The 24,558-nt window shown below is 45.8% G+C and overlaps 1 protein-coding gene across 6 annotated transcripts in view; it reads right to left on the bottom strand.

Moving 5' to 3' along the window:
- The window catches only part of TLL2 (tolloid like 2), a 100,745-nt gene that overhangs the window by 24,183 nt on the left and 52,004 nt on the right, over positions 1-24,558 (bottom strand). For 2 of the 6 annotated variants that reach the window (XM_030031282.1, XM_030031284.1), the window contains exons 3-10: positions 20,244-20,351; positions 16,134-16,304; positions 13,996-14,113; positions 13,372-13,550; positions 12,968-13,073; positions 9,211-9,309; positions 7,570-7,694; positions 1,731-1,846 (exon numbers count right to left, since the gene is read on the bottom strand). In XM_030031282.1, the coding sequence (XP_029887142.1) occupies positions 1,731-1,846; positions 7,570-7,694; positions 9,211-9,309; positions 12,968-13,073; positions 13,372-13,550; positions 13,996-14,113; positions 16,134-16,304; positions 20,244-20,351 (1,022 nt within the window). Of the gene's footprint in view, positions 1-1,730; positions 1,847-7,569; positions 7,695-9,210; positions 9,310-12,967; positions 13,074-13,371; positions 13,551-13,995; positions 14,114-16,133; positions 16,305-20,214; positions 20,352-24,558 lie in introns of those variants that run through there. The other 4 variants (XM_030031283.2, XM_030031287.2, XM_030031285.2 and 1 more) reach the window with 4 other exon arrangements.

The raw sequence follows: 24,558 nt of genomic DNA, 5'->3' as shown, positions 1-24,558 counted from the left end.
CAGCACTTTAGTATCAATTGTGTAATTCACAGTCACTGCTCCTCAGTTGCTAAAACGCTACTTTAAAAAAGCCCAATTTGGCTTTTTTAAAATTAAAAATTGAATCTTTGGTTTTGATTACTGTGAACAACAGAGAAACACATTGCCCCAAAACACAGATGTTTGGGGTCTATACCCTTATATAAATGATGCTTGTAAGAAAGAGATAATTTTGCTGACAAGTTTCCGTATTCTGACAATTACACTCACACCATTACTGTGATGCAATTGTGTTCAGTGGCTTTACTGAGCAGAGCTTAGCATTAAAATTTTATCCCTTTGGTCTCCTTCCTCTGTAACATAGATTACAGGCCTTGCTCTGGGCCTATGGAAGTCACAGATGGGGTGTAGTTGTGGCATTTTTGTCCTTGCAAGATTTGACCCATGTATTAATTTACATCTGTAGTCTGCCACAGAAATGTCATTAGATTAAATTAGATATTCTCCTGCAAAGCCCTGGCTGGATATGCAAAGTACTGTCTGTAACGATGTCACTTACTTTGCTTGCACTTTTGCAGTTTTCTGACTTTGGACAGCAAAAGGAGGTTCATCTGTTTCTATGCAGATTAATACTACAAGCCCAATATCTGTTCTAAGCTAACGCCTCAGTGCTATGATGCTACTTTGTACCGACTGCTGCATTTGATCAAACAGATAAGTTGAAGCATTTAATCCGAACTTGACATTTTATTTTTTTTTAACATTCGTGGTTCAGCATTTAGACGCTGGGTCCTATCCGATACAACTTTTCTGAAGAGGCTAAGAGACAAAGGGAGAATTTACAGTAAGATTTACGCTGCAAAACTCCCAGTGGCATAGTTTCAAAACCTGGAAGGTTCTTGGCACCTCTGCCCCCAGCAAAGCTCTCCTTGCAGCTAATGGCAGGAGCTCAGCCCTGCATGGGACTGGCCTTGCAGGTGACAGAACCGAGTCCCAGAGCAAGATGGCTGCTGCAAAACGACCAAGCTCTGTTCTTCTTTGTTCGAGTACGAGTCTTAAGTGTGTCTCGAGGGTGGTCCTCAGCAAAGCCACCCTGTCGAGGAGCTCCCAAGCCAGGCTGCACATTCTTGCAGCCTGGTACAGCATGAAAGGCCTGAACGGCTGGTGTTAGTGGATTAAGGAAAGACTTCATTTCCACAGGAAGATCAATAAAACAAAAGGAGCTGGGAAGAACGTGGACAGGATGGGTGATTGATGCGCAGCGGGGCTCGGCGTTTCAAGGCGGGGAGTGGGAGTCTCCTGACAGGGACATTATGGCTGCGTGACAGGGGCAGGCCACTGATGTCACTCACGGCTCCTCAGCTCCCTTTGGGACCCCAGCTTGCTGGCACATTTTATCTAACTCATGTGACTGGCACCTGGCTTTGAAAGGTGAGCTCGGCCGGAGCTAGCGGGTAGCGGGAAACGTCCATGCAGGGTTCAAGCCTCGAACTGGGAGGAAGGATCAGTGATCAACATGCAGCCCGGACCTGTGAGGGGGCTCTGCTCCAGCATTACCTCTTCTCTCCTCAGGACCACGTATTCCCGACCCCATCTCTGGGAGGACAGCCATGGTGCTCAGGAGCCTTTTCAGGCTCCACCCCTGCACTCCAGGCATGCAGAGATCTTTTGGCAGCAGCTAACACTGCCATCACTGGCAAAACACAGGCAAGGGAAGTGCAGAGCACACCTTGTGCTGGTGTGGCACCTACCTTCTCCCCTGGGGTCACCGAGATCCTCCAGACACAGTGGGAATAGGAGGGGTAGCCATTTGGAAAGCCAGGGGCTGAGAAATTCCCTGTTGAGTCCTGCAAGGTCTCTCCACAAGCTGCGGGAAACAGGGAAAAAAAACCAGCAACAAGGAGTGACTCTCTGAAAGACATCAGGGTTTACCAAAATGTTTGCACATGGCTGCTGTGTGCAGGTTGGTGGCTGGTACTCTAAGGATGTTCGTTCATGGTACTGGCCAAAGGTCATTGACCACCTGAGACCCTGCCAAAGGGGTGATGTGAAATTTGTCACAATTCCCAGGATAGAAGATGATCAGTGCAAGGACACAGGGGAAACACCTTTTAAAGAGGCACCCTTCTTCCTTCATCTTCCTCCCACACACCAGCGCTTGCACATTTCAACCCTACTGAGGAATATCTTATCCACTAATCAAATGCAAAATATTAACCCCACCCTACCTCACAACACCAAGACTGCTGCCAGCCAATCTGTTTTCCCTTCATTACAAGCTGCTCAATGAAGTTTTCCTTAGTTACCATTGTTAAGTGGCTTTTTTCTGGGTTAAAACATCCTAACAAAAGCAGGGCAAGCCCCACTGCCCTCATGCTTTGGCTGTCCAGCACCTTCCCGGCTGTCACACTGAGCAGGATAAAACGTGAGCATTGCAGCTCACTCTGCTCTCCACCTTCCCGTTTTCGCGGCCTGCTGCAGTTGATGAAATGTAGATCCCAGAGCGACTTTTGAGAAGCAAGTAATATGCACGCGCATATGCTCCTTTAAGGAACCGCAGCTTCCAACATCTGGGAAAGCCGTGACTACTGTAGTTCCTGCTCTCTGAGTCAGGACGACTGAGCTGGAAGAAGGATTGACCATCTACATCTGCAGAGTAGCTACTGGCTAGGTGGGAGGATCACAATTATCAAAGCTCCCATTTTCTTCAGAGTGCTCACTAGACACATGCAAATACCTATCGCAAGGAGCAGGGACCTTGGTTTGCCTGCTTTCCAGTTGTTTTCCAGTTTCATAACCCGCAGATGTTAGAAAGCTGCCCTTGACCTGCTACTTGGTTTCCTCAGTGATGGTAAGGCAGCTCCCAAAAATCCCTCGTTAAGTAGCAGTGCTTTGAAAGATCCGACAAGGCCGAACATCTGGCTCCCTTTCTCATGGAAATGCCAAGGGATGTTCCTCTGCCTGATGCTATCACACACTCGCTAATTTTTCAGCCATGATTACATTTAGATGGGCGGGTCGGAAGTTGGAGGTGAAAAGAGACTGGTCCCATTCAAAAAGTTTAATAACTTCAAAAGGGGAAGAGGGAGTCACCTAGGCCAGAATTTCTTAATTTCCCTGAAGTAGTTTGATCCACAGCTTGACAGATCAGACTAGATGAACAATAGGCAGGGACACAAAAAGGGGTTTGCCCAACCAAACAGCTCATAGGGGTGCTCTGGAAGGTGGAGTCACTCCTAGGAATAAGTGGGACATATTTCAGTGCACAGGTCAGCATGGGATCTGGCAAAGTGGTTCCTGTCAGAAAAGCCAAAGGTATTTTAAACTACTAGAAAAAAAGCACCACTGAGCAAAACAGGCAGGTAAATGCACACATCTGACCCAGAGGAATGAAGAAAATAAATGAAAGGTCAAAACCTCTACATTGCTCCTTCCTTCTCAAGCAGTTTTGAGCCCTGAGAACTCCCCCTACCATTATGCAACTACAAAGGAGCATTGCACAGCAAGTTTTAGTTTCAATTCTGCAGAAATAGCTAATATCCTCCCACGTCTCCCAAAATGTTTGGCAGGTCATGCTGTCTGTATTCTTCAGGTGGGCAGACAGAGATGCTTGTAAAAGGTGATGACCTGCATGAACTGGAGAAGAAATCTGGACTTCTATTTGCAGAATAAATACACTTTCTTCCTTTCTACTTCTTGCAAAGATGCCTTGCCTGGTTATCTGTGTCAGAATCTGTTAGGATAATTCCAGCTCCCAGGATGCTCCTAGAACCTCAACCAGGAAATGCATGCTGCCCTAGCAGAAAAACCTCTCAAACAAGCTGAGTCCCAGCCATACTTATTCTGAGGACAGCAAGCCATTCTTCAGCTGATCCTCTGGCATCACCACTGATCAGTGCATGGTCTGGAGTGGCCACCACCTTAGGATGGCTCTAGGAATGCCAACATCTGACAAGGTGTCCCAACAAAGAGGGGATTCCAACCCATAACTCACCAAGATAAATAAATGTTCTGTTTCTCTGCTCAAAAATCTGTTTAAACAAATACAGAATGATAAGGAGAGCTCTAAATCACTGGGAACACATACTACATGACCATAACGACACAGGACAAAGAGAATTACCACCCTCAGCTGAACCACAGTGAAGGTTTCCGACAGCCCAGACTTAACTCTCCTAAGTGTAATTACACAGCTCCTGGCAAGACTATGTAATTATGGAACAGGTACTAACATATCTATTACCAAACACTACTCTGCTAAAATATCATGAAAGGAGACCTAGCTAACCATCCAAACTGCAGAGGAAACTCTCCAGACACCTGGGGAGAGGCTGGCCTCTCAGCGCAGAGGAGAGCGATTGCTCGCACGTGCAGGGGGAAGCATAATAATAACGAGCAACACATATTTGTGTGTAGAGCACAATCTCTTGCAGTGCACACCAAAAAGCAATACAACTGTACTCCACTTAGTAGCAAAGAAGCCAACAGGTCCAATAAGACTAGTGTTTGGTACTTCTGGGATCCAAGAAACTGAGCTGAGTTGGTTTTTGCCCATGGTGAAGAGGCTGTTGCACATGTAAGCAGCTAGAAAGGAACAGAGGCGAAAAGCAAAGAAGAAAAGGTGAATGCTTCAGAAGTCATTTGTAAATGAAGTAGTTGAGTGACAGGCACTTACTGCTCATCAGCTGGTTACTGGTACACTACATCTTTTTTTGAAAATGCACAAAGAATTGGATGGGATGATAGAATGCAGTAGCATTCTCAATTTATAGTTTATATAACCATTCCTGCACAGTTAGCACACCCACACAGGCCTGTTTCCTTTAGCACAGCACAAGACAGCAGGACACGCTGTTTTAAAGTCTTTTGTAGTGACTATACTCATCAAATCCTCAACCATGCAGCCATAACAAATCTAGCATTTACTACTATGTAGCAGAATGCATCTTGCCTTCCAGAAATTCCTTCAGCAAATTTCATTTAGTTTCACCTGGCTTGGCACTAACTTTAACCCAGCAGGTATAAGCTTTGGGGAATTAAGAGCAATTTAAAACAGCAGGGTTTTAGAATGGAAAAGCTAAGCCAGCCCTAACTGTAGCAGCCACAAGAGCTCCGGCCTAATGAGCTGGAGAGCCCTGTTTCTTACAATAGACACAGCAGTTGTTCTGGCTCGTACCAGTGCATGCTTGTAACTCATCCTTCACCACACTAGCTCTTTTGGGGGGGGGGGGGGGGGGATTTTCTCAGGCATTCTCAGGTGGAGACTCTCTTTCTAAAAGGGAAACCATCTGCCATTCAACTTCTGGATTATGTTATTGCATTTTACCTAAAAATCCTCAGCTTGACTACTGAACAAAGTTGTCCTCAACCTAAAGTCTCATTCAGACCCTGCTTGAACATACACCTTAAGTCCTTTGGTTTTGAACTCCTGTGCTTTGCATTTTGCAGAGAAAGAGAACTTTTCAAGCCACAGATTCAAACGGCAGCTGAAGAGTTAATGTCACTAAATATACTGCACCCCTTCTCTTCAAATGCAACCTGTGTATAAATTTTCATGCATAGAAAAAAAGAAAACCAAACCAAAACAATAGATATTTGAAGAAAATTTGTTTAGTAGGCTTAAAGCTCTAATCGTTCTGCTGCCAAGTATGTTCTGAACTGCAATAACCTCTGCTAAAGCTTTGAGGAAAAAAACTTTAAAAGTAGAAAACTTCTACTTTGCAAGTAGAAAACTTGAGATTCAGAAGGGTCCTCATTTTAAAGAAAGTTGCTTTGTAACTTTTAGTTTGACTTTAACCTCAGGCCAAAGGGGCTTTTCAGCTTGCCTTGAGAAATCTGAATCTGTAGTCGATGCTTCCAGCTATGGGAATGAAAAGCCTGCTTGGATTAAGTCTGACTCAATCAAAAAACATGGTGCAAGACATCCCTAATTTTTTTTTTTTTTAGTATTGAAACAAACCAATCCCTAAACTAATCCATGAGATGATTTTCCAAGAACTACATCTTGTTCAACCAAAAGCAAATTAGAGAAAATTACAAGTGGTAAAAAGAAAAAAGAAAGTTAATTAGAACAAGCACACCTAAGAAAGTTATACCACTCACTATAAGCTACGCAGGGATCCCCAGACATCACAGACCCTGAAGTCCTCAGAATTTATTCTAGACCCTTACGAACCCATACTCTCTGACCTGTAGCTGGATACAGAGAAGAAGTGGATTTGCACACCAGCTATCGACCATTTTCCATGGCCTCATGAATGGTTCACAGAGCAGTGCTAGCCAAACAGTCGCTTAAGATGTGACTCTGTATACTGATAGAACTTATCCCTCCTCCTCACCTTCTCCCCTCTCTCTTGTGATATGCTTATTCCAAGACAATTAACCATTTATGATTATATTAGGTTTATGATCAAAGCCACTCTCTACTGGACCAATATGCTGGCCAGACCAACCCATTTAGATAAACTCCTGGGCCATGCTTGCAAAAGCCCTTTTTTTCCTCCCTGCATTACTATCAATGTTACAGAGTCATTCTGCAAAATCAGGGCAGCTCTCATTCTCCAATATCTTCTCATGGATGTTTCATTACCTGCAGAAATCTAACAGAGCTTGTTAAATTTTCTACCTCCAAGTATCACACCTCCCATGCTATCTCCCTTCTCAGTTGCTGCAGTCCATGCTACAGGCACCAGACTGGGTGTCACCTTTGCTTGAAGCCTCTTTTTACATCCTCACATTCAACCTGTCCTTAAGTCCAGCAGATTGCGTCTCTGAAATCTGGTTTTCTCTGTTAACATATTCAGCTAAAACTGTTGCATAAACTGTCACTGTCTAACATCTCCACTTTAAAAGGATCCTTTTGTTCTGATGGGTAACTTTAGTCTCCCAGTCATATCTGTGACCCCAATGCTCTTTTTGCCAATCTTTTCAGACCCCACACAAAGCAGGACCCAGACTATCAGTCTTTAGTATGTCACATACATGGAGATGGGTTCTCTGTCAAAGCTGTTCCCAGTCTATCAACCCTTTGGCAGCAGAGAGATACAGCCCTCCCCTGAACAGCCCAAAGCACCAGCTTCCAGCACCTGGTTGTTTCACAAATCAGCATCTTTGAGCTTTCTTCCATGTTGTCTTCCAAGCCTCAGTGCCACATGCCATAATCACAGAGATATACTTATGGTTTCCTTAAGGCTCATCTCTGGGACAACAACTATAGAAATAACTCAAGAGAAGTTTGATGGTTGGTGTGTAGTGACTCCAGTCTACCAGCTAACCATCTGCCACTTTGCTAGCTCCTAGTCCCCACTCTGTCCATGGTCTTGTACATCGATTTCATTTTCTATGAACAGAGCCTACACTGGACCAACCTGAAGCCCTAAACCAAACTGGAATACCAGCAAAATACTAACAGGAGATGCATGTTAGGCAAGTTCAATTCTCCCACAGCTCCAGTCTGAAGCATTTGATGGTCTAACTTTGCTAATTCTCTTTCATCAAAGGGATAGTTAAGGTGCTCTTGAACTCCAATGCCTTCCAGATAAACCATGTGTCTACAATAAAGCTGGAGCCATCTCCAGAAGCCATATTTACCTGGGCATTTGTACAACTTCCTCGCCTGAGCGATGTCCCCCTGACTCAGGCGAATACGCTGACCAATAGTTGGCCGGACCCCGTTATCATCACGACGGGGAAGGATGGTGTCGAGGAAAACCCCTCTAAAGGGAAGAACAGAGAGACAAAGAGCAGTGAAGTAGGGAAAGCGACATGATGCACAGAAAGTCATCCTGGCAGGCCTCCCACACCATCCCCTTGACCATATATCCCATGCTAACAAGCAAGAGTAATGCAGATTGTGATAACTGCATGTCTTGAGGTGGCCTTCTCGCTATAGCAGATAGCTTCCAAATGTACAGGCAAGTCTGCCAAGCCAGTAAATTCCTCATTTGATATATCAAGATTGCTGCTGCCTTTCTTTGAGTATAGACACATTCCTTGCCATAAATCAGAAAAGGCAATGAAATATTCTTGCAGAAGGTTCATGGCATATCTGGCTCAGCAGGAGTACAGAGTGGACACTTAAGCCAAATTTGCAGAGGGAAGGGGAGTTTGTTCAGTAGCAGACGGGGCTGGGCTGGCAGTGACTGCGGTTACCACAGACAAGAGAAGAAGATCAAGTGCTCTACCTTGCTTCTGCATGAGTTTCCAAGCTAATAACTGCACTTGTCTCTGCCTCTTTTTCCTCACTACTACTTCTTCCATGTGGTACTTCATACTCAGGAGCTCTCTACTGCGCTTCTGATCTCAGTCCAGTAAAGGATTTAAGCTCAGGCCTCACTTCCATCGAAATGCAAAGTCCGTGCATCCAAGCAAGAGCTTGCATGCAAGAGAGACCCCAAGGCAGCATTAAGACTGCAGGGCTAAAGAGGGAGGGAGGAATCAGAAACCTGAACTCCAGGTTGGTAAAGTCCAAGCTCTCGTGGCCAGGCTGTCCAGTCGCAGGAACCATTTCACTGCACCCCTGAATGCTTAACGGGCTTGGAGGTGCCAAGGATAACAGTGAGCTTAAAACTTCAGCATCAGCTCAGCGAGGCAGGCTTCTCTTTCTGAAGGACAGGATACAACTGTCTGTAGAATCCAATGGGAAATCAGGGCAGAAGCAATAATTTTAGTGCTGCCTAGTCCTGATACAAGAGTCTTCAAGTATGGGTTAAGCTCTAAGTACACAAGTAATTCTGTTCATTGGGCTGCTCAGCTGCATAAGAGCCTTGGGAAGGAGTTTGAGAGGGTTTTTTTTTTTTGCATTGGTTTAATTTTAAATAAATACTGCAAGCAGAGTATTTGGATCACAGCTGTCCAGAGCCGCAGTCAGTATTCTTGAACAGAAAGTATCATTCTATTAAACATATTTTGTGGGGGAAAATTATTTTGTAAATATTCAAACTGAAGAAAGAAATAGAGGGGAAGGAATTTAATCTGTTTTAAAAACTGGAATCAACTCTTGCATGGGGTATGTTGGGGTTTTTTTCAGTGGTAGGAAAATTCCTGATCAGCACCAAAATCAGTACTTACAAGCTCTGAGGTGAGCCCATCAAATTTTGATTAGCAAATTCAGGCTGGCATTCTACATGCGAGCTGCATGCCTCTGGCTGAATTTATTTAAGTTTATGTACCGAAAATAAATCCTCCAATTCCAGAAATACCACAAACAGACAAACAGGTTGGTTTGCTCACAGTAGGTTTTCAAGCTTCTTCAGGAGTTCACAGAAGAACTCGGCATTTGGCAGGGACATACTTCTGTGGCCAGTGAAATGTTTTATGCAGATCTCCAGGCTCAACCAGGGAAGAATGACAACGTTTAATAGACAAACCACCACTTGCACATGCAAACTTTTGATTCTTTTTCCCATGCCAGCCCTCATGACTACATACTCACAGCCCCCAGCCTTCTGCACACAGCATACACCTAGGGTACTGCTTACACAATGCAAACAACCCACTGCTTCAAATTACCCTTATTACCTGCCAAACACATTTGTCTTCCAGAAGGCTGTACCCTAGGTTGGGGCAGTAAGATTTCTGGTTTTGCTTTTTCCACCAACTGAACTTTTTACTCCCTTCACATACATTGCTAAACGTGACTGCAAATTAGGAGGCAGTAAGTATAGTTCCTCTCATTTTACAAACAAAGAAACTGAGAACAGAGGAGAGTCTTTCTGGCCTAAACCACACAGGTCCCAGCAGTCCCATGCTGTCCACCCAAACTCCATCTGCTTAACAACACTTATGATGTTAAGTTGCACGTTTGGTGAGTGTCTCTAAAAGCACCAATACTTTGGCTCACAAATTAATAAACACCAAGCAGACATGGTTAAACAGAGCAGCTCAGGAACCCTAACACCAGAACTATTCTTGAATAAGACGCCTAACCTCTCCTCCCAGAGGTAGGGAAAGAACCCAGGAATCCTGCATGCCCCATTCTCCTGCTGTCCAGGTATGGGCAGAACATGCATTAGCTGCCCAATGCAGCAGTAAGTCAAGCACAACAACCTACCATTTCTACCAGCTAAGAACAAGAGAGTTTGAGAAGAGATACTCTCAAGAGTCATTAGCATCTGCACAGTACCCTGAACGTGTAGCTCATCATGGAAACATTATGAAATTATCAACCGATCTTGAGAAATGCTGAACATTCACTGTCCCATCTGAGGGCAATAGATACAGGTGCTTAAACACCACTCAAGGAAGCAGATACTCATGGCAGGTTAAGCACTCAGCTGCAGGCAGCTACATTTTGTCCCAACTCTGTATTTATATCTCCATGTGCAGAAGAGAGACAACATAACTCTACTTCACACAGTAAAAGCTGTGGAGGATGTGTATACGTCTTGTGCAGGATTAGGATGGTGTGTTGCAAACACATCAAGAATATGCCCCTTGACATGCAGGTAGTGCTACCTGCACCCTGATTCGAACACAAGCTTTGCAGAGGTCATGTTTTGTAACTCCAGGCTGTGCTGCCATGTCAGGTAGCAAGAGGCTTAGTGAATTAAGGTAACCCGCTATTTGCTTAGGGCTCTGTGGAGGTTTAAACTTTCTTATCTCTAAGCTGCCATTTATGGGTCTTGACAGCTGTAAAAGAAATTGTTTAATGAGACGGCAATATTCAATTTTATTTGCTGCCATGTCTGTAAGGAATGCACCAGGAAATCAGAGCCTGCAGCCACACTCTGCAAAACAGGCAACATTCTGACATAGACAAGAACAGAAATTCCCATAGTAAAAACCCGTTACTGCTGTCATTACGGTCTCTTGTGCCATACTCCTATTCCTACTAGCCACAGATGCAAATGAGAAGTATGTTTCACTGTGAACTGAAAATGGGGAGTGACTCCTACAGCAATTTTCAAAAGCACCACTGGAAATAATTTCCACTGCTAGGACTCATTGTGTCTCAGAAAAACTGTCCCTTTCTGTCCTAGGTACAAAGTTTAGAATAAAAAGGGCCCAAGATTTGTAGCAGCATTTGACCATGGCAAACACCATATGATTTGCTATCATCGGCATTCACAGGAGTTATAAACAACAAGGTTGTGCTAAGTGCCATGTAAGAGTTGCTTCAAGACAATAAGTCACAGACATGGCTCTGTGTCCTTCACCTCCTCCTCACATACACACGCCAGCTCTGCTGGTGGGGTGCTCATACCATCTTTTTCTTATGTGGACTTTCTGGTGTCTGCTAATGTATTAACACACCCACTACAGCCCTTCCCTCGCACGGTCATGCAGGGCCTCTCTCCCATTCCTAGCCACTGATCTTAATGAAACTTGCTGGAACTTAATATCTTCATGGGCTCTATGCTTTTGTCAGTTTGGGTTGCAATTGGCCAGCACTCACAAAACTCAATAAGGTGGGAAGGAGACATGCATACACTCACAAATCTCTACTGATTGGTCAAAGCAAGCATCATTCCCTTAGGGGAGCAGATGTCAAGACAGGTCTTGGTAAAGTAAAAGCCTGTTCCCAGCACTGCCTATTTACGGTGAGAGCACAATCAGCCCACAGAGGCACTTAGTGCTCAGTTCAATTACGGCACAAAGACTGCTACTGGGGTGAGGGTGGGTCACAGAGACAAAGGGCTTAAAGAAAACAGACTTAAAAATCCTATTAAGCACCAATTTAAATTTAGAAGGACTCTTGCCATTTTTATCCCTTTTTGGCCCAGCAGTGTTCTGAAGGACCCTGGTTTTCAAGAGACACAGACTCAAAGGCATCCACAATATAAATGGCGGTAATAACTTAATCCTGCTTTTGTGCAAGACAATTCTAACCATTTAGAGTCTAGCAAATGCTGGAAGGGTCCAGCAGATGCCTCAAGGGAAGAAAAATTGTTTGCTTTGGGTATCTGATCCAAAGAAATCTCTGAAGGCTGCAAAGCACCCTGGCCCAGCCACCATCTCCTCCTGCCAGAACAAGCAGCATTTCAGCAAGTTTGATAATTTTCCCCTGGTTGACATGAAGCTTCAGAAACAAAAGCACAAAACAATAGGCTTGGCATTTCCACACAACTGGGTAGTAAGAAAATTTAAAAAGCCAAAAGACACCTTTAATTTTTGCAACAAACGTTCTCAAGAGTATGAATATTTGCGCTCTGCCTTCCATCCCCTTTACTCATGGTATGTAGTGAAGGAAAGCTCTTGGGAAGGAGCAATAGTGGGATCTATGGAAAAAACTTCAAATAATGCAGCAAAATGAAGCCGGTCATCCAGTAACTCTCATTCCAAATCCAGGACATAACTAACTATGTTCATTTCACCTCTCTATCCAGTAGAGCTGTCTGATCAGAAAATGGGCTCCATCTGGAGGGATGAGTTTGGAGTCAAGGACAAATAGCCTACACAGAAATGGGCCAGTTAGTTGGGACAGGAACAGGACTGAAAACGTCGTCATGAAGAACGCAGTCACACAGAATCACAGAGCTGCAGAGGCCATGATGTAAAGCACATGCATAAATGGTTAAAGAAATACCCAGGTAATTTAAGATCACAGTCTAGAGTTTAAATTCTCCCTCAGCAAAGTTGCTAGGGACTCTGAAGGCAATATTGTGACTCCAAAGCATGAGCTGGACGACCAACAGATTCAAAGCTGGTTTTAGCATTACCCTCCTTGCATGTGGGCAGATACGCACACACATATATACGTGCTGCCTGAGAAGGTTGGAAAACATGTTAACGTGGCTTTGGAAGGTCTCTGAGATTATCAGCACTGGGTGAATATAGTGGGGAGGGGAAAACAGGAGTCTGCCATACTTCTCTTGACCCACCTTGCTTTTTCAAATATTTTTCAAGCTTTCCAGTGCAGCAGAGCTCACTGCAACTGCCACATACCTTGGCAACAGATCACAGGTCTCCTTCTAGGCTCCATGTATCCCACAGAGCCAATCACAACTACTGAAAATAGTCCTAAGGACATATAACCTTGGATTATCACCTGGAGAATGTATTCCTAGCATAGTGCATGATGCTGTCGAAGTCATAGGTCTCTCCCAGTGAGTTCACTTCCCCAGCTTCCATCTTTAAAAAGTTGTACTCCTGACCTGTGATGCCAAACAAAAAAGGGAAAAAAACCAAATCACTTAAAAAAGAAAAAAAGAAGTCTTCAACCTCTGCGAGCCTAGAATGAAAGGGATATACTCCCATGTTCCAACAATTTCAGCTGGACATCCAAAAATCTCTATTCACCCAACTATTTTGACTCTTATTCTAGGCAAGGACTAGCAATATTTCTTCTTCTCCCTCCCAGCTCACAGACCACTAGGGTCTTCCATAAATCCAGCAAGAAAGGTTTCCACCCACCCAAAAGCCAGGTGGAATAACCTGGAGTGCTATTTTTACCTTGCTGTATGTTTTCTCTGATGATTGTGACATGCTGATCCCTGTCAGGCCGTGTGTGCTCATGCCAGAAACCCACCACGTGACCCAGCTCATGAGCTACAATACCAAACTTGTCACAGTTTTTTCCAATGGATATAGCCTGAGGGCCCCCTCCTCGGCGACCCACGTATGAACAACATCTGGAAAAGAAAACCCACAAACCCATGCAGCACATCAGTGAATTGAAGAAGTCTGAGACATAGGAACAGAAGATGGCATCTGGCAGCGTCCAGGACAGCCCAAAGTTGCATCCAGTATATGTACTTACATGTATGTGTGTGTGTATGTATAAAGGAAACACGTAAGTGCATATCTATAAAAATGCACATATATAGATATATATACACACACACACACTTAAGTGTTATCCCAGGAAAAAGAATCCAGAAAGACTTAGCACCTTCTTCTGAGCAAATACTAAATTATCCTGGCAATCCTTACTAGAAGTGACGAGATGCATTTCTGTGACAGATTCCCCCACGTAGCCATGGTCTATTCTGACCAGAGCTAGACATACAAAACCATTTGTCAATGCAAGGGATGTCTGCAACACAGATAGCTGCAGGGAATGTGTGTGTCACTTACCCACACGTTCTGTATGTGAACACAATGAAACTCTCTTCATCAGTTCTCTCCACAAACGTCACACAAGTGTGCTTCTCCCAATGCCTCATTGCTTGCTTAAAGATAGCTCTTTGGGTTCCTGAAAAAGAAATCCGAGAAGAGCAAACAGTGAAGGCCTGGCTTTCAGGAAAATCTCTAATGGACTTCATCTGGATAGGAGAATAGTCAATCTTTCCAACAGTCAATCTTATACCTGTAGACACTTCCAGGAATCTGGGACCCACTTCCAACTATAGGGCTAACTTGCTGTGTCATCCTTTTCTCTCCTTGTGCTTGATGAATTAATTGCTCTAATTAAACAGGTAGCAAACTTGGTCAAGCACATCAATATTTCTGCATATGAGAAATGTCACCTCACTAGGTAAAGGTCATTCTGGCAGAGCTGCTGGGTGTTCTGATCTGCACACCAGCTACTCGGTGTGCCAACTTTGCTCTCATGATGCAATGTAACATGACCACATGCATCTTTCAAGACCCAGGAATCTCATGAGTGCTACAGATGCTTCTCAAAACTAAGGCAAAGCTGTTGTCAGGTAGTTTATCTTTAAAATTAGAAGCAAAAACTATATAAGAGCTAGAAGCAGTCTCAGGGCAGTGTAAGAAGGTGTAGAGATACACTGCTGCACTGTGCTCGAGCTGAGGGACAGCTCAGGACTTGAGCAGAGACACCTGAGACGTAGAGTATTATGCCTGTCTCACACTAGCAAGATGACAGGCTACAGAATGTCCCCTCCCCAGGGAGTAGGGTACCTCCAGCAGTCACTCAGCAGCATCCAGAACAGTCATACAGAAAGCAAGGAAGCAAGGCCCCAGAGCAGTACACAGCCTCAGGAGGCTTCCCTACAGTACTGCCTTTCCAGCATAGCCTCTGGTACGCACAGGGCTGCAGAGCAAGCTGCCACTCTCAAGAGGGACTGGAGAGTGGAGAAAGGCCAGAAGTACATCAGAAAGGCACGAGGAATACAGAGAGGAGCTCCAGGGTGGGATTAAGCTGAGGCAAAACACCAAGCTGAACGCAAGAGAACTATGCTATGGCAAGAGCTGCTTCTTACAGAATCACCCAAATGGAAGGATGGTGTTACCTACTCTGGACTGGTTAGGGCAGTGGGACACATGTAACGCAGAAAAGACTCTCTCATCAGACCCTGAGGGATGGGGAAGGCTGTTCTCTGACAAATGTGGGGGCACAGCTGTGGCTAGCAGGCTACTAAGTATCCTGCCAGGTTGCACGAGTCCCTCCCTTTGTAGGAGGTGAACAGACCCTTCCACTGGGGCTTCACAGACTCTTGGCAGGAGTCTGGGTTCTGGGACAAAGTACACCATAGGAGCCCAAGGAAATAAGGTCTGCTGGATCTAAGTGGGAGATGGTGGAGGCAGCCTGGGGGACACAGGAAGGAGCCAGCTCCAGTGAGGCACAGAGCCTTTTCATCCATGAGTCAAGAAGACCAATCCCATGGGGAGCCACTGAGCTACGGAGAGGTGACATCAGAGCAAGTTGTCTGTCTGCTTCGCATGAGAGACTTGCAAGAGATCTGCTGCACCCCAAGAGACACTTCAGTTTGGACAGTGCCCAGGAGATGCTATAAAGATCCTAAAAAGCATACTTTGGAGAGGTCCCCATCCACCACGGCACACAGCTCACTGCTCCTCTCCCTCACACACCTACAGGAGACCCTGAAGTTCCGTGCCCAGAAATCAGCAGGTCAGGAAGCAGAGTGCACAGGGAAAGTTCTCTCAGTAGGGATTCAGCAAGCAACCCAGGGTACTTCTGCTCCTGCTCTTCTAACAGCAGAGAGGATCCCTTTCTGGAAACATAGGGGGTGAGCACAGCTTACAGGTGCTGGCCCCTGAAGCAATCAAGAAAAGTGACCAAGTCACCCATTTACTTCTTGGACCCCAAGAGAAGAACCATCTCACTGCACACTTCAGTCTCAGGCTTCCACAGTGCACAATTCCTTGTGCAACCACATGCCCACCCTACCTCAGCAGAGAGTTCCCAAGGACCTGAGGCATTTCTGGGACAACTGCTCCCGAGATCTCCCACACATTTTGAGACACTCATGCCTGAGCAAACAGAGAGCAATGTTTTCACTACTGACCAGTGAAATTTCCTCCGATCACATAGGGTATGACACCCCCTGGCCAGATCCTTTCAGCCCTGGATGTGGTTGCCCTGCGCACTCTGGGAGAGGAGTGCGTATCCATCCCAGACTCATCTTTATAGTCCTTCCTCTTCGGTCCCCTCGCAAGCGTTGTGTCCTGCCTGCCGTCTGCAAGACAGAGTGGCAACACTGTTTAAATCCTCTTTAGTTCCACATGCAGCCCTCAGGTAATACCCTGGAGCTTCAGAAAAAGAAAAACAGAAAGAGAAAGATGTTAATCCAAACCAGAAGCCATAGCCAGATTTGCCAGTGATTTGTTTGGGACTTAGAGACAGTTAATCTGTAGCAACCTGGCCCTTCTTGTCTTGAAGCCTCCATATGCACTATGCCAAACCTATTCTCCCAGAAAGGTGTAAAGGGACACCCCTCCTGTCTCTAGCCACCCACATTCTCCAACAGCAACTTCATAGATGGGGACACAGTACTTAAGCAAGGCGAGAGGGATGGGGGTGGGGGGTGTGTCAGACAAACCCAGATGTCACTGTACATTCTCAACCTGCCCCACTCATCCAGATCTGCAGAGAAAGGTTTGTTCTGTCAGGGCTAGCTTCACAACAGCAGCAACTACTCATTTGAGTTGGCCTTGGAAGAAGAGGACAGACACCTTAGACTGAAACCTATACTCAAGGCTGAAAAGTATTACATAAAAGTGTTTGTTTTCACATGCTAGGTCTTGGGTGGTTTGGAAATATATACAGATCAGTCTCTGCTGGAGAAGGGACACTAAGGCTGGAAAAGCTGAGGCATTCTATACTTAGCACACATCTCCATCCATGCTGAATCTCTTCCTTTTAATGCAAAGGAGCAAAAATACAAAAGGGAAAGCAGAACATGTCTCATTTCTTGCTAAAAAGGCAAAGGAGCCCTGGCTGTGTGGTGCTCGGTGCTGGCCGTAAAAGCTGCCTGAGGATTCACATAGGCTTCTAGGCAGACCCTGTACCTTGCCCTGCAACTGTGCTGCTGCAGCTCTGCTCAGATACTGGTTATGCCTACATGAGTTGCACTTTTAATGTGGTGTGGGACTGACCCAGCACAAAATATCCTCCATTCAGAGCTACCTGCCTGATCACTCCCCTGTTTGCTGTGCCACGGGTGATCCAAATTCTCAAAGCAGCCATAGTCCAGCTAGGCTTTAATAGCATGTGTAAGGACTGCGTAGACACCACTTCTTAGATAAGCTTGTATCATGCAGCCAACACATGAGCTGGACTTGGGCAAGGGAATAATAGAGTACAGGGGCTGCTACACCTGCAGAGAGTACTGGCCTAAAGGGTCACACCAAGGGGAACTCCCTTCTCACCTTGAGAGGCAGCACTGCTGGGGGTGGCTTCTGAGTGCTGGTGGACCTCTTTGAAACTCCAAGAGGAGGGATCTAAGCTCCAGGTGTGGTCTTGTGGTTCATATGGAAATCAGCAAGACCTGCTACAGCTTTGCTTCCCAAGTCAGGGACATGGGCTGCCGGGTTATGAAAATGCACAAGCCCTGCTGAGACCTTCCTCCAGTGACTAGAGGGGCTGCTGAGAGCCTCTTCTCCCATTCATCCCTCCAGCGGAAGCATCGGTAAGCAAACCGCTACTGGCAAGGCTGAGGGGATCAAAACAATGGGAAGGAAATTAAGGCAGTGCAGGGGGATTGAAGGAATGAACTTCACACCCTCCCTCCTGCTTCACCAGGTCCAGCCCTTCCTGCTGAAGGCCTTGCTCTGAGCTGCAGGACAAAGCTGGGAATTTGCCTTTTGTTCCTCTTCCTCCTGAGCACCTCCCTGGCATGCTGGCTGCACCTGGCATTTCAGAAGCTGCCCCATCCCCAAGCCAGCTGCTGAACCCTGGAAGGCAGATGCTCTGAGGTTGGGGGTTCCCCCAGTGAAAAAAGAACCACCCTCCCCTTCTTTGCATACACCTATCCCACAGAGGTACTGCTGCAGCATTACAAGGGCCACAGCTGGAAGAAGGGAGAGGGTCTTGAGACATGTAGTCTTGTGGACATCTGTCTCCCAGTCACAAACTGCTCCTGGGGCTGCCCAAAATCTCCGTGGATTTGCACACAGACAGCTCCTGCTAGCAAAGCCAAGTGAGGAGCTATCTGCCCCACACTCTCCTGTGCCTGGTGCAGTAGGAGCTCTGCATAGAGGACCCTGGGTCCACACTTCTGTGCCATCAATGCTTCCATTCCTTGCCAGCAACACACCTTCTTGGGTGAATTCTCCGCACCAGTCCTGCAACAGCTCTTGACTGCTCCTAATTCCTGCTACAATCTTCTGCCTTTAACAACTTAAATTTGCAGTGGGTGCTTGGAGACACCTGACGCACCCCCTAGCAGTGACTTGGGGAAAGCAGGCACCAGATGCCGTACCACCAGGGGACAGAAGAAATCTGGACAGCATGCTTGAAGAGGCACTGCTTACAGTCACTGCCAAGTTGCATGTATGGAGAGGGTTTCTTCAGTGAAAAATAAAGCCACGCAGCCTTTCTAATGCTTAGGCTACCTGGACATAACCTCTCTTACTGACTTGTACTCTTACTAAGCCTGGGCAACTGAGATCCTTTCTAAAATCCCCTCCTCCCTCCAGGATGAACAACACTCAGAGGTTTCTGCACACCAGCTATGGGTGGGAGACTCTTGACACTGCCCACAGCCCGGGCAGCACTCTGCATCTGCAACATGCCATGAAACAGTCCCTGCTGCTCTCTGAAACTCACTGGGGAGTCTCCTAGCCTCATCTGGACAGCAGAGATAGCCCAGCTTTACACCAACAGCAGCACCACCCCATCGAAGTGGAAACAGGCCACCAGAAGCACCAACACAGCTTTGCAAGCAGAAGCACCTTCCTCAAGTGCTCTTGCCCACTGCTCCACTGCCTCAGGCCTGCCATCAGCTCAGGAGACATAAGCAGCTCCGATGCGAGAATACAGCAGCCATAAGTGCAATTTCTCCCCCTCTCCCCACCCTGCTCGACTGACCTGCTGCGTGGTATCTCTGCCTCAGTATCTCTGTCTATCCATGGGAAACAAGAGTCCCTCCTGCACACAGTGGGTTGCAAACATCTTGTATAGAACAGGGCAACCCCGGGGGAATGCCTGTAAGATCACAGGTCTGGACTGATCCTGTAAGCAATACCTTACCTACATGAGTGGGAGAAGACAACTGCAAAACTTGGCCTGGGTGATAGCCCTGCTTCAGGGGAACAGAAGCTTAAACTGGTGTAGCTGAAACATCCCTACAGCAAGGAGCAGCCAGCTAGCATTACACTCTCTGTCTTGGAGTAAAATGTTTTTGCTGTCCTGGTGACAGTCATGGCTACCTGTATGTACTGGGTCCGGCTGGGATGGCGTTAACTTTCCTCACGGCAGCCCGTAAGGTACTATGCTTTGGATATGAGTAAAACAGTGTTGATAACACACCAATGTTCAGGCTATTGCTGAAAAGTGCTTGCACAGCATCAAGGCTTTCTTTTTCTCACTCTGCTGAGTCCTGTCCACTCCCCAAGCGGTAGACATGGGATAGGCAAGAAGCTGGGAGAGGATGCAGCTGGGATAGCTGACCCAAAGTGGCCAAATGGATACCCTATACCATATGTCATTATGCTCAGCAATAAAATCTGCAGGGTTTTGTCTCCCAAGGTAGCCATTGCTCAGAAACTGGCTGGACATCAGTCTGCTTGTGGATGGGGGTGAGCAATTGCCTTTATATCACTTGGTTTTGGTTTTTTTCTCTCTTTCTTTCACTTATTAAACTGTCTTTATCTCAACCAATGAGTTTTCTCACTTTTGCTTTTCCTGGTCTCTCACCTATCCTGCTGGAGGAGGGGGATAGTGACCAAGCAGCTGCGTGAGTGCTTGGCTGCTGGCTGGGGTCAACCCACCACACTATACAGGGCAAACCCACCCTTGCAGAGAGTCTACCAACAGCAACAAATGCAGACACCTGAGCACATCTGGTCTCCTAGGCACGGAGGCACACACATGTACACAGGACAAAACATGGTTTTACAGGGGATAAAAAAGTAAATAAAAGATACCCAAAGGTCTGGGTGGGGTACCACATTACCCTTTTTAACTGCTTTGTTACTACGATCAGTTGAAGTGGCGTTCTCACTTGACACAATAGAATGTTCTCCCAGGCCTCCTGCAAAGGAAAAGAAGAGCAGAGACACATCTCCTGGTGAGTTGGCTGGCAGAACTCTGACATGGGAAGGACAGCAGCTATCAGTGATGCCATTTGGGGGTCTGCTGGCCACAGAAGCTGGCTACTTTCCCCGTACAGGGAGCAGGGACTAAGAGCCTGACAAAGCTGGGCTTTTTCCCTAGGTTTGTTCCTAGCCTACAGTGACACCTTGCAACTCATTACCATCCTGTGCCTTAGTTTCCCCATATACTGAATAGGCAGAAAGTCTCTTCTAGGAAGGCTAATTCCACAGAGATTTACTGAGAATAGGAGCTATACAAGGAAGATAGTAGCAATAGTACCACTATTAAATCTCAAACTAAAAAACATACACTGTCAAGGCAAAGAACGATCTACATTCAGACAAATACACTCTTATCAACTCTTATACATCTGGCCTGAATTCAGCTTAATCTGAAAATAAAAGTCCTTCTCTGTGATGCTAATACCCACTAGCTACCAAAGCAGGAATAATTATGATGTTAGCTCCTGGGTATTTCTTGTGTTTCACCCAGCGCCAGCTACCCCTTTCTTGGAACAGCACTGCCAAGCACAGGGAGGTCCCCAGCTTGTCCATGGAGATGGCTCCCTCCAGCTCAGTCACCAAAACAAAACTGGTTGGTCTCACTTTGAGTGCCTCCCTGCCTGGCTCTCCTATTTCCTCATGGAAAACCAACTCATGATGTTCCCGTGACGTGCAAGACACCAACATGTTGGGGGAGGGATTTGACTGCTTGATGTCACAGCTATTGGGCACAGAAACCCCAGCAGTTCCATGGCATCTTTGTACCAGCACTGTGCCTAACCCTCCCCTTTCCTCCAGACAGCACTGCTGCTTCCTCTCCCCACCAGTGTGCTATAGCAGAGCACTGCTGGCAGCAGGGTGCAGGGGCTGGAGAAACGACTCCACCAGGTTAGGCTGTCCAGCACTCCGGCAGGGCTGAGGGGGCTCAGTGCATCCAGAATCCTCTACCATAAGACGAAGACTCAGGGAGAGATCCTAGCTCCCCAGAAAAGTCACATCGCTAGGGAATGGAGACAGAGGCCCCTTGTCTATAGCCCCTACCAGTCTTTTGACCATTAAGGTACCACAGTACTTGGCAATAGCCCGGTACTTGATTTTATTTTTTCTGATGTACGATGTAGAAATAGGATCTTCCCTCAATACTGAATCCATTCTGCCACAGAAAAAGATTTAAAATATCACCCAGTGCCAGAAACTGATTTAAAACAAATAATAACTTGTTCACACTTCTGTTCCAAAGGACTTCAGAATAGTTCTGCTCACTATAAAGGAAAATACCAACTGGGCAAACTCACCTGTGCTGCAGGAAGCAAACTGAGATCTCCCTCCCTTACACAATGTTACCACTAAAGTCTGATTTCTATAAGCCACATTATGTCCACCCTGGTACCTACAATCCTAAGGTCTACAGACAACCCTCCCATAAGCAGCATAGAAGAGAAAATCACAACCATGTAACACAGGAGAAGGAGTGAGTTCCACTTCATACTTGCTTGGCTACTGGGTTAGCAAGGTGCTAGACACAGTGAAGTTCTGAATGCTCACAGGCAGCTCAGGGATAATTGCTTTAATCAAAGCAGTTTTCAGAACACTGGAAAGACCCTGAATTATGCATCTTCTGTCTTGATTTTGTAACTATATTTTTCTGTTCACAAAATATTTTCTAATCTTTCTTCCCACCACCATCATCTTCAACTTCCCCTAAAATGCCTGTTTCTAAATTAACTCCCCCAACACTAGCTAGCAAAGCAAAAAGAACCAAAACCAAAACAACCCCAAAACTCAGAGAGGCTAAATATTTCAAAAAGGGTAAAGAAGCAGAGGTATTTTCACAATATTGGTTTTCTGTGGTATTTTTCAGATTCTTAAAAATGTCTAAATTAATAAAAAGTTCAGACTGCTTAATGATTTTGCACCCTACCACAAAATCTACCCAGGGATCTGTTGATTGTCCCACCAAGGGAGGACCAACAGTCATACAGTCTTGAGATTTGAATTCTGTGTATCAGCAGCTGCTGATTGTGGGGAGGGAGGGAGGGCGGGAAGGAGGGAGCACTAAGAGATCATCCAGCAGCAAGAGGACCTTCAGGACAGGGACAGTAGAAGAAAATGCTGTGAAAGGGATAGAAACATGGTTGGAAAATGGGGGAGGGGGAAGAGGAAAGAACATGACTCTTCTTTCTATAGCTGTTTGTCTTCCAGGTTTCCTGGGCTTTCCAGTTTGCAAGGTCCAGCTTGGGAACACCACAGAAGCCAGAGAGCAACTATAGAGAGTATAGATATCTGGGCTGCGAGCCACTGAACAGTCACAGACCTAACATGGAAAACCAACCAGAGCAGGAAAGCTCTCCATGGTGACTGTAGTAGGAGGGAGAACTCAAAAATGGTGCCTAGGGTGAGAGAGCACAACACATGAGACGGCAAGATGTATAACAGATAAATAAAACTGGCACAGACTACATTCACGGCCTTAAGAAGGTGGTGCTGATACCACCACTGTTGTCCCCCTCCCTCCTTCCCCACCTTGGTATCGTGGGTGCCCTGTGAGCAGAAGGGAGGCTGAATGAGCTGATCTCTATAGAGGTATTAGCAAGAGCAAGTTTCTACAGTCTTGGTGGCAAGGTAAAGCACGAAGAACATGGTCAACCACCATATGCAGAAAGGGAGATAGTGTTAGTCATATAGCACTGCTGGATGCTGTGTGGACACTTCGAAGAGGGATGTCCCACTTTCAAGACAGCCAGACATCTTCCAGCCCCTGAACCAGTCTTGCTTTGCCAGCTGGAAAACTCTTGGTTTTGCTCTGGAGCTGGCTTCTTGCAAATCCTTCTTCAGCCCCTCCAAGGGGGCAAGGACAGGGGAAAAGGTATATCTCTGACACCTTGGAGGAGGGCTGAGAGGATGGTATCAAATTCTACCTCTCTGACATTATACTACTATAACTAATTAGAATATCAGGAAAGGGATGATGAAAGACAGCAACAAAATGAACTAGAGGAAAATAAAATACCCAGACTCTCAGCTGACTATAGGTTAAAGCTTCCTAGTCCAAGAGACACACTAAATCAGGGGATTGTCTCCCAAAGGAAGTGCCATAGTTTAACAGAGCTTGACTGGACAAAAGCCACTAGATGTGTGAACAGGAACAAGCCTGATTCAACAAGATGGATTGCTCTGAACTCTATCACTCTTTTCCAGCCTCAATGTCCCATCCTAAGATTTCCCTTTGTTTTCTTTCATGCCCAGTCCTCGTCACTTCCTTAAGGCCAAGCTCAACAAAAGTTCCTCTTCTCAGCTAAATTTTACATCCCCAGGACTTCTCACCCCCCCAAAGTACGCTATTCTTCACACAATATCCCATTCCATTTAAAGGAAACCCCAACCAGCCATTCACCACCAGAATTATTAAGACATGCGGTCTTTGCTAGAGCAAAGGATAATTTCGTATTTCTAAATAAATGCAGCTTGCTTCCAGTCACAAACAGATTGCTTCTTAATTGAACTTGGGAGGTGAATTATATGGTGAATTAGGAAAAAAGAACAACTCTGTATTTAGTGAATTGTTCCCCGAAGAGGGAGCTGTATGGGATTGAATTGCAAATGATGGCACCAAACCCTAGAGCCGGGCCCCCTCTCCTGCACCCGAGCTGCTGACCTCTGCCGTGCTGCAGTGTCATTTGCGCAGACAGCTTTTCCAAGCTGTGAGCACATTCTTTCCCAGAGATCAGTGCAAGCCTTGGTTTCTTATGCAAAGGAGATGTTTGAATAAACTAGTGTGACTAATGAAATCTACAACATCTTTGCATATTTTGTCTCATTGTAGCCGATGAAAAGGGAAAGCACGACACAAAGGCCAGATATGGGTGTGCAGATATATCAGATATTTTCAAACACTACTAATCTCACTAGTACAGACAGGGAACACCCATACCCTTCTCTCCCACAAGGGTGTTTTGGAATCATACATGAGAATTTTGGAAGATCCTGTTCCAATTCACTTGAGCTTTTAGACATTTCCTATCCTTACAATACCTAAACACATCACAAAGATTAAAGTGACTTGACAGACATTTAGTCCTCTCTTCTGATTCTTCCCAAGAGGAGGCTAATGCAGGATCCTAGCAAAACAAAGATAAGTAACTGATGTGCCATAATCAATAAATAAGGAAGCCC

The sequence above is a fragment of the Aquila chrysaetos genome, chromosome 11 (genome assembly GCF_900496995.4).
Source record: "Aquila chrysaetos chrysaetos chromosome 11, bAquChr1.4, whole genome shotgun sequence".
NCBI lineage: Eukaryota > Metazoa > Chordata > Aves > Accipitriformes > Accipitridae > Aquila > Aquila chrysaetos.
Note: the sequence above shows the minus strand (reverse complement) of the source record. Positions and strands in the feature narration are given on the sequence as shown.